Source organism: Carlito syrichta, unplaced genomic scaffold, assembly GCF_000164805.1.
Source record: "Carlito syrichta isolate Samal-C Ts95f unplaced genomic scaffold, Tarsius_syrichta-2.0.1 Scaffold314760, whole genome shotgun sequence".
In the NCBI taxonomy this organism is placed as follows: Eukaryota; Metazoa; Chordata; class Mammalia; order Primates; family Tarsiidae; genus Carlito; species Carlito syrichta.
Genome location: NW_007258856.1, coordinates 333,946 through 344,229, shown reverse-complemented (window position 1 = coordinate 344,229; position 10,284 = coordinate 333,946). Strand labels below are relative to the sequence as shown.

General features: G+C 51.8%; 1 protein-coding gene across 1 annotated transcript in view; it reads right to left on the bottom strand.

Moving 5' to 3' along the window:
- The window catches only part of OTOG (otogelin), an 89,264-nt gene that overhangs the window by 70,891 nt on the left and 8,089 nt on the right, over positions 1 to 10,284 (bottom strand). The window contains exons 7-15 of the mRNA XM_021719486.1: positions 9,149 to 9,267; positions 7,768 to 7,973; positions 6,661 to 6,791; positions 6,322 to 6,428; positions 5,821 to 5,930; positions 5,341 to 5,469; positions 4,402 to 4,510; positions 4,054 to 4,100; positions 3,448 to 3,593 (exon numbers count right to left, since the gene is read on the bottom strand). Of these exons, the coding sequence (XP_021575161.1) occupies positions 3,448 to 3,593; positions 4,054 to 4,100; positions 4,402 to 4,510; positions 5,341 to 5,469; positions 5,821 to 5,930; positions 6,322 to 6,428; positions 6,661 to 6,791; positions 7,768 to 7,973; positions 9,149 to 9,267 (1,104 nt within the window). The remainder of the gene's footprint in view (positions 1 to 3,447; positions 3,594 to 4,053; positions 4,101 to 4,401; positions 4,511 to 5,340; positions 5,470 to 5,820; positions 5,931 to 6,321; positions 6,429 to 6,660; positions 6,792 to 7,767; positions 7,974 to 9,148; positions 9,268 to 10,284) is intronic.

Below are 10,284 nucleotides of genomic sequence, written 5' to 3'. Positions count from 1 at the left end.
ACACACACACACACACACACACACACACACACACGGTGATGAGAGTATGGCAGAGGGACATAGGAGTCAACTGAAAGATCTCCCAATGACCAAAGCTGGAACAATTTGAGTAACAAAATAAAGATGTAATGGATTATAACTCAAAGCATAAAATAAATATCCATGAGTCTATGCTGATATAAATAAGTGATTGAATAAATCAATGGGAGAACAGAGACAAATCTCCCATGCAGGAAATGTCCAAGTAATTTCTATAGATTATCTGCCTTCAGGGTGGGGAGCATAACCCACTCTGTACATGTGGGCTGTGCATGGCGACTTCCAAAAAAGAACAGTATGGGAAGGGGGGAAACAAGGGCAACTTTACAGTGAAGAAACCTGACAGACACTACCTCAGTCAGATGATCAAGGTCAACATCAACAGGGATGAACCACGTTGACAGTGTGTGCCTTTGATAAGACATGATGAAAATGGCACTTTCCCTGGTGAGCTTCCTCCCCAAAACCTATAACCCCAGTCTAACCATGAGAAAAAACCTCAGTCAAATTCCAACAGAGGGCATTCTACAAAACACCTGGCCAGTACTCCTCACGCTCTCAAGGGTATCATAAACAAGGAAAACTGAGAAACTGTCACAGTCGAGAAGAGCCTAAGAGACATGATGACTATATGTAATGTGGTATCCTAGGTGGGATCCTGGGACAGAAAAAGGACACTAGGTAAAAACTGTAGAGAATCTGAATAAGGTGTGGACTTTAACTAGTGATCACATATCAATGTTGGTTCACTGTTTGTAACAAATATACTAAACTAATATAAGCTGTTAAGGGAAGACGGGTATGGGATATATGGGAACTCTGTAGTATCTTTGCAATATTTCTGCAAAACTAAAGCCATTCTAAAAAATAAAATCTACTTTAAAAACACTGTGAAGACTGTAAACACAACTCAGATTCTGGGGTGGGTGTATTAAGATGCTATAACAACATCCAACACTGGATTGGGCGCAGCTCCGCCTCTTACTGGCTGTGGGGTGTCAGAACTGCCCCACACCTCCGTTGGCCTGTATCAACATATTTCACATGGGGAGAATAATAGCAACTGCCACATGGGTATGTTGAGTCCTAAATTTTAGATGTATGCAGAAGTTGGAGTTCAAGGCACCGTGCAAATATTTTATCACCGTCTCATATTCTCTGTTAATGTTCTCACTCCATGCTGGTCAACACAACCAGCCCCCATACTTTACCAGGCAGTCAGTCAGTTGCCAAGTCTTTTTTTGTCTGCTTTAAGGCATTCTAGAGTGTTCCACCCTCACTGCTCTTCTCACATAATCTAATCAACTCTTGAATGCCCTTCCTCCCCCTACTTACACACACATACCTTATTTTGTCTTTTTAGGCCTACTTTTTAGGTCACTTGGCTCAAATGTCACCTCTGTCAAGAGGTTTTCCCTGACCCTCTGACCTATAGGACTATTTCTTCATCTACAGGACTCTCCTGTGACAGCACCAATCAGGTTGTAGTGTGTACTGACGCGGCCTAAGGATATGCTGATCTCCCTACAGGCCGTGGACTTCTGGAGGTGTGGAGGTGGGATCAGGGTCTGGCTTCTCTGAGAATCCTTGCTGTGCCCAGCACAGAGCTGGCACAGGGCTGGCCCTCCATGGGCCCGTCTTGTGTATGGAGTCACAAGGGTGAGAGCAGGCCATGGTAAAAAAAAGAACCCGCTGTCAAGACAGTTGCCTCAGGCCGAGGCTGGTGGGCCGATTACCAGGGACATGGTGGGGGAGGGGCAGGTAAGGGCTCCCCCACCCCTACAAGGCCTCACAGCCTTGGGTCTTCCAAGACTCTAGAATTCCGTGAGTGGGAAGAAACCCAGCTGGGCTGTCTGTCCTCTCTCTCTTTGCACCTCAGGATGTGATAGGAGAGACCCCACTTTTGAGGACAAGCAGTGTCCTGACCTAAAGTGTAGCCAAGGGCAGGGCCAGGCCATTCTCTGGCAGAAAGAAGGGAAGGGATCAGAGGCCAAAAGAAGAAGCAAGCCCAGTCCTCCACCTCATCCACAGTTCAGCCTGTGTTCCCAGGGAAGGGAGGGACACATTTAGCTAGGTCTGCTTACACTCAGGGCCCTCGATGCTGGGGCTAGAGTAAGGTCAGCGGAGAGGCAGGGTGGGGACAGCTGCCTGGGTTGTGGCTGTGAGGTTCTGCTCTCCTGAACAGGGAAGAGCTTGGCACAGCCCAAACCAGGGCTTACACGATCAGCCCAGGGACAGTGGAGTCACCGCTGAGAGATTCCTACCCTAGGCCTGCAAGTGGGCCATTTTCTCAGTTATGTTCACAGGTGACTGACACAGCTCAGGGGTCCCCTCCTCCAGGAAGCCTTTCCTGATCTACTTTATACCCCTGCTGCCCAGTGTCTGGATAGCACAACAACACAAATGTGCCAAACAAAACAAAACAGTCCCATCACAAGGTAGGCAAAAGATATGAATAGACACTTCTCAAAAGAAGACATATGAGCAGCAGATAGATGCATGAAAAAATGCTCAGCCTCACTAGTCATCAAAGAAATTCAAGTTAGAACCACACTGAAATACCACTTAACTCCAGTCAGGAGGGCCATCATCAACAACTCAATAAACAGCAGATGCTGGAGAGGATGCGGCGAAAAGGGAACACTTCTGCACTGTTGGTGGGAGGGTAAACTAGTACAACCTCTGTGGAAAACAGTGTGGTGATTCCTAAAAGATCTAAAAATCAACCTCCCATACAACCGCACAATCCTCCTATTGGGAATATACCTGGAGGAACTCAAATCACTCTACTAAAAAGATACCTGCACACACATGTTTATTGCAGCATTAGTCACAATAGCAAAAACATGGAACCAACCGTGCTGCCTATCAAAAGAGGGCTGAATTTTTAAAAATGTGGTATATATATACATGATGGAACATTATGCAGCCATAAAGAAGGACAAAATTATGAACTTCTCAGTAACTTGGATGGACTTAGAGTCTATAATACTGAGTGATCCATCACAGAAACAAAGAACCAACTATCACATGTTCTCACTCATAAGCAGAACTATTGTAATACTACAAGAAAGGGCAACGCCTTCGGGTTCCCTCCCACTGTGGGAGCTTTTCTGAGGGAGGGAGGGATGTTGAAGGTACAATCCAATGAAGCAGAGAAGATGACGTTGAATTACCCATTTTAGAGCTTTAAAAAAAAAAATACTGAGGCCCAGGAAAAGAAAGTAACTCTCAGCCAGCAGAGGTGTCAGGCCAGGACCCCACCTCCTGCCGCCTAGCTCTGCCCAGAGAGAAGAGGTGGCCGGCGGGGGCCATGGGAGGCTTGGGTCCTGCCCTAAATCCCAGTCTCTAGGGAACAGGGGGCAGGGGTAGCTGGGTGGATTGGACCTGGGGCTCCCCAGCTCTTACCAGGCCACAAGGGGCATTCTGCAGTGTCACTGTGAAGGTGCCAGAGGAGCGGCTCTTGGCCAGGATGTACTGACATGTGGCGGGGAACGTGTACCGGCGGCCATCAAAGGTCGTGAAGTGGATGTCCCCAGTCACTGAGCACTCAGCTGAGGGGCAGAGAAAGGCCGCTGAACCATGGGAGCTGCCTCCAAGGACTTTGCCCTGCAGTCTCCCAGCATGAGGAGGACACAGCAGCCTGTCCTCAGGAATCAGAGCAGTGTAGGCTATCAGGTCTGGCTGTTTCTTGGCCTGCCTCCAGAGACCTATCTGAAGAGACAAGCCCTCTCTCCCTCTCTCTTCCCTCTCCCTCTCCCTCTCCCTCTTCCTCTCAGTCTCGGTCGAAGGTCCCCAAGCTGAGGAAGGTCCTTAATATACAGGCCCCCATGTAAAACCCTGGCAGGGGCTGGAGCAATCCTGTAATCAGGCAAAGTAACTCTGAGGAAATGAGGGGGCAGGCTCAGCTCATAGAACTCGGTGACCCCCTGCAGGCCCAGCCCCCAAGAGCAGCCCTACCCAAACCTGTGAGACCAATGGAAAGGGGCCGAGTCCAGGTGGGGTCAGACGTACCTGGGCAGACAGCCGTGCTGCACACCCACTTGCCCGCAGTGCATGTGCTGAAACATAGAGACCAAGGAGGCAAGGGATCATCCACCCCCACCCCCCAGGCCTGGGTTTGATGCTGGGAGGTTGCAAGGACCACAGAGCTCCTGTCCCAGCCCTCAGTCTTCCCATCTCTGAAAGGGATGATGGAGATTCCTCCCGTGGATTGGATCTAAGGACATCTCCTGGGACTCAAAGGTGCTGAGAGAGTGTCCCTACATCATCAGGGCTCTCAGCCCTCAATAGATAACCCTGAGGGAAACCCCTGGCAGCCACCATACCCCTCCCTCCTGCCGCCCAGCAGTGGGCACAGACCAGGCATTGCAGTCTTCTTTCACCACAGAGCCAGGTGGGTGCAGGGTCCCGTGGAACTCACAGGGACACTCAGCCGGTGCCACGCAGCCCCCATCCTCGAAGATCAGTCCTAGGAGACAGCAAAGGTCCTAACTCATCTCTGCCCCATTCATGAACCATCCATGACTCCCCAGAGACTGAGGTAAAGCTCACAGTTCTTTCATCTCTGAGTCCACTTCCCAACTCTCTCTGCAGACCGCTGGCTCCAGCCAATGTAGACACCTTCTGATGAAATAAATCCCACCTCCAGATTGCTCAAAGGACTGTCTGCCACCCACCCTCAACTCCCAACCTGCACACGAACTACCTTCTCACCATCTCTCAGAAACATGCCACAACGTCTAGAAGCAGCTTAGGTACCAGGTGCCACCTCCTCCAGGAAGACTTCCCCAACAACCTCTGCCTCCCAGCGAATTCCTGTATTTTTCTTGTTTGAACCTATGCACTGGCCTTCACCAGATCATACCTTAGACTGCAATCATGTGTGTCTTATCCCTGAAACCAGATTTGGATCCCAAAAGTCAATGCTTGCATCTTTATTATTATTATTTTTTATCTCAACTGCTCACCTAGCCAAGTGAGTTGCATGCTATAGATGTGCTGGAAATTTATACACTGTGAGAAACAGGATAAACTAGTCTACGTGGATGAATGCTTCAACAAATGCTTGTGTATATATAAATGAATGACTTGTCCTCAGTCTTGAAATCAAACACCCTCGCAGGAGGCCACAGTTCCATCCCCCGCTTCACTTCCCTTCAGCCATTCATTCATTTACTCCTTTGTTAGCTGCTTGTTCCTTCCTTCTTTCATTCCACAAACAGGCATCTGCAGACACCCTGCTTCATACCCCCCTGTGCCAGGAAGATGCTTAGGCACCCACTCCCGCCCCCAGCTTACCGTTGGGGCAGTAGCAGCCGTCCACACAGGCGATCTCGCTGTCCACGCAAGTCGCGCGGGGTTGGCAGGAGGCAGGGCAGCAGGCGATGCACTCATTGTAGGTGAAGCCTTTCTCCTTGCAGTGCACGGCTTGGAGGGAGGGAGCCCACGCTCTGTCAGCTGCGGGTCCTGGCTCCACCAGGACCCAACTCCTACCCTAGGCCCTAGATGTGGGCGTGGGAGGGTGGGCTTTGGTTTTCCCCCATCCCCTAGTCTCAGAGGGAGCACTCGATGTCCGGGAAATTGGCGAGGACCCAGGAGGCTCTGAGAACCACTGTCATCTCACTCTGCAACCTCAGGCCAGTTGCGCCCACTCTGAGCCTCAGCTTTTCTGTCTATCCCTTGGGGATGAACCCTCAGGGCTTCAAGTTCTGACAAGACACTGAGGCCTGAGGATGCCACCCACAGCCCCGGGCCTGCCCCCCATGGGGCTGCACCTACTGCACTGCCGGAGCTGGGTTCGCCAGTCCTGCAGGGGCCGCCCCGCCTGGGCACACGCCCGGGCATACTCTGCCAACGCCCGGCACCAAGTGGCTTCATCACCCATTGATCTGTACAGAGAAACCGAGGGGCACTTTGGAACAAAACTCAACCTGCCTCCAGCCCCCAAGCACCCCGTAGAGACTGCCCAGAACATCAGGGCACCCGTCTTCTCCACCCAGCTAGGAAAGGGAATCTGGGGAAGCACCTAGGTCCACAGCCTCCTAGACTCAATTCAGGAGTCCCAACACAGCCACTGACTTGTGCAGCCCTGAAAGACTCAGGCCCCACTTCTGGACCTCAGTTGAATGGGAAGTGCTGTCCCACCTGGGCAGATCAGAATTCCAGAGCTTTGGGAAGCAGATCTCCCAGTGCCTGTGATTATCAGGTTCAGTGGTCTACATGCCGAGCGCTCACCCCGATACTGCGAGGATTCCCCACAGCCCACGCCACCCCACTCACTGGCAGAGGTCGCTGGTGCAGCTGGCTGTGAAGGGGAGAGGGCTGACGTAGGCGTGGCAGGCATCAAAGGGGGGCCGCAGCAGCGCTTCACACCTCTCATACACACCCTGGGGCAGGACCAGGAGCTGGGTCTGGGGCCTGGCAGGGCCAGGCATGGCCCCGTACAGAACCCCAGCTTGAGCCGGAGGAAGAGGGAGACGAGGATGGGGAGGAGAGGGAAGGGGCCGTGGGCACCAGCCACCCCGGAGCCCTGCAGCCAATGGCTCTCCAAGAGTTGGATGGGAAACCTGCCAAAGCCAGGCTCTGGGGTGGGGGTCGGGCTCCCCCCAGGGTGCAGACCTGCATGCTGATCGGGCTCTGCTGAAGGCAGGGGGGGCGGGGCAGGGAGGAAGTCATGGGCCCTGGAGGCTGGTTTGGGGCCTGCTCTTGCCAGCTGTGCACAAACTCAGCCACGTCATCAGTCAGCTTCCCTGGGTAGGTGGAGGGAGAGAGACTAGCATCATGGGGGGCCAGGAGGCACAGGAGGGACAGAGGGCCAAGGGATGGGTGAGGAGCTCTGAAGAAACGGGTATCCTGAGTGCCCATCCCAATCTGGTGTTCCCAACTGAGCCTTTCTCCTGAACACGTTTGACTCTAGGAGTCAAGAAGGTTCAGGAACCCACAGTGGCTCCCTATGGGGCTCCAAACTCAGGGACTTTGGAACTCAGAGTTGAGTTCCAGACTTAACTCTGGAAAAATCCATTTTCCTGAAAACCTACTGTCTGGAAACCCTCAGGGTCTGTGAGTTCATCCCTCTGCTAACCCGCTGACATGAATGACCATGAATAAACACCATGAGTGAACACCAGGCAATAGTAAGAGGTCTGTGTGAGCCTGAACAAGTTCTTGCACCTCTCTCAGCCTCAGTTTCCCCATATGCAGAATAAAGAAAATAACCCCTATGAGATTACTGTAAGAATTATTTGAGATGATGCATATGAAATGCTTCATGTGCTGTGGGTGCTCAAAAAGTATCCCTTCCCTTCTGGTCAGAGCCACCATGACTTGACCCCGAGCTCTTCATGTCTGCTTCCTACCCACTCCTCCCTTTTCACCAAAAGACCACTCCTTCAGCACCAGATGGGCCATTTCTCTTCCTGGCTCTCTCTGGCCCTCTGCTCCCTACCTCTCTCCACTCTACCTTGTAGGGTCAAGCCCACCTGGCGAAGTGCCCACTGGATCTGCCCTAGTAGGAATTCTCATTACAACTATTTATAGAGGAGGAAACTGAGGCTCAAAGTAGTTAAGCATATGCCCAGGGCCACACATTTGTTAGGAAGGGGCCCCTAACTGGCCACTGGGTCTTTAATACCATGACCATGACCCCAGAATTCTACCCCAAGTCCCAGCCATGATCTGTCCCCACCCCCACCAAACCTCTCAGAGGCCACCTGCCCTGCACCTCACCGTAGCTGGTCACCAGGTCATCCTGGGGGTCAGCATTATTGTTCCCACACAGCCCGTGGGTCCAGCCCAGGAACTCTGGACTCATCTTGATGTAGACAGCCGAGGCGCCATCCCAGGCCAGTGTGAAGGCTGACTGATGGCGCACGATGATGTAGCCGGCGAGGCGCTGCAGACGCACGCTCCCCATCACATGTGGCAGCTGGACCCTGTGGACCCAGCCCAGAGCATCAGGGTGTCCACACAGCCTCCAACAGCCCAGGGCCTTCGCCAAAAGACCAGTCATCCCCCATCCTGGGACCATCCTGGCCCCTACATTCCCCCCACCCCCAGATTCCCAGGGGCCTGGAAGTACATATTGGAGGTGAATTCTTTTGTCTTTAGAGGCTTTTGTTCAATTGCAACTTCCTTGGCAGGGATAAATCAATCTTAGTGTGACTGAATTTGCCAGCTCCTTTCTCCTAGACAGGAGAGAAGGTATAAACAGACATCTGTTTTGTTGACTGAATGACTGATTAGTGGAGAGCAAGGACAGTGGGAAGAGAAGCCCAGAGGAGGAGAACTGGGGGTGCAAGAGAAGACACAGGCCTCCAGCAACCTGGCCACCATCCATTGTATTGGGGCACAGACTCCTAGCCAATCTGGAATTTGGCAACTTTCAACCCAGCTAAAAAGTCAGGAAAGAGAAGCAAAAACTGTGACGAAACTGCCAACAGATCCATCTACCAAACACTTGTTCACAAGGAAAACCCTTTGGACCATCCATCTAAACTGAGCCCCAGAAAGTTTGACTATCCAGTTTCCAGACCTGAAGCAGGAGGTGAGGAGGGGGAAGCGACATTACAGGAAGACCCACAGTAGTAACGAGAAGTGACAGCGGCCAGCAAGGGAAGGAGAGGACAGTGAGGAAGAGATGCAAGAAAGGGTTCAGAAAGGTCATAGTCTGGGTCATTGAAGATGGGAGCAGAGGCCTCACTCCTGGGTGGTCCCAGGCATCCCTGATGGCCCGCAAGATCACAGACATTCACAATGAGTCTATGCCATCAAAATGGGTGAACGTGTGTTCAGCATCTGCTCTGAGAAGGCAGAAACTGTGGGGGGAAAATATTAAGCATGCTCATATTGGTAAACATAACTCTCTGGAAGACTATTTTCCTGAAAACCCACAGGGTCTGAGAGTTCCAGAAAAGTCATCCTCCTACAAACCCCACTGACAAGAAACCTAGTGACCTCCCAGTATGCTCTGCCCTCATGATGACAGTTTGCCCTCATGATGCTGTTTGCCCTAGAAAACACTGTCCTATAGACTCAAGAACGGGTGCCCACCCACTCACTTTCACCAGCATCCAAGGTAGGGCAGCTCTGAATGAAAGGCATCACTTACCTGTGGCCTCCATGGGTGACCTCCTTGGCCAGATGAATCTCCTGCTCTCCTGCAAAGAAGAGGCTGATGGCCCTGGAGCAGGTGTAGGGGAAGGAGCCGCACTGTGGGTCATTGTGCACCTGTGGGGGTGGGGGGATGCAGGCAGGGGTGTAGAGGTTAGTATGCAGGCCTCTGCCAGGGGTCTGGTCCTGAGTTTTATGCCCTGTTGAGCTGCCACTAATGCTGATGACTTGTCACCTGCCACCCAACCGACCTTTCTCTGTGATTTTACCCTGTGCCCACAACATCACAGGGAGGGAAGAGGGATTTTAGGGAGGAGGAAACTGATTTTAGAGAAGAGATAACTATCTGCATTTTAGGGAGAAGATAACTGATGCACAGAGAAGGACGTGACTAAGATCACACACACACACACAGTTAGGAAGCGGCAGAGTTGGGCTTCTAGTCCAGGTCTGTGGGGTCCAATTCCAGAGCTCTTTCCATCCATGGTGCCATCACCCCATTTCTGAACTTCCTTGTTCATCCCACCCAGGTTTCTCATCAGATCGAAGGTCAACGTGGACACTCACATCAGCTCATGCTCATAACACACACACCTGTAAATACACTTACAGGGTGCTCTCGGGGCACACACTATAAAAACGCTCCCCATCCCACTTGCCCCAGCAGGTAGAGTCTAGCCCTCTACTGCACACAGCGGCATACATATCACTCTTGTGCTGCTTGTCTCTCTCTCTCTCTCTCTCTTCACTCACACACACACACGCACACATACACCTCCTCTGTCCCTGTTCAGAAAGAATCCATACTTCAAAGGCTACAGGCCCACAGGACCAATCGAGGAGGGTTCCCAGGGCTCAGCCCGGCCAAGTGTGGCAATCCTTCCCAGAATGCACCGTCCACTTGATTACTGTTAGATGAGGTCCAGCAGGCTGGAGCCACTTCAGTTAAAACTAGAAGCTGTGAAAGTTACCCCATGGTCTAATTAAATGTTTTTCAAGCTTTTGAGACCATGACCCACAGTAAGAAATACCTATATAACTAAAAAAAAAGTTTTACAAAATCATACTTAAAACCATGAATGTAGCCGGGCTCGGTGGCTCAGCCTGTAATCCCGCGCCTTTGGGAGGCTGAGG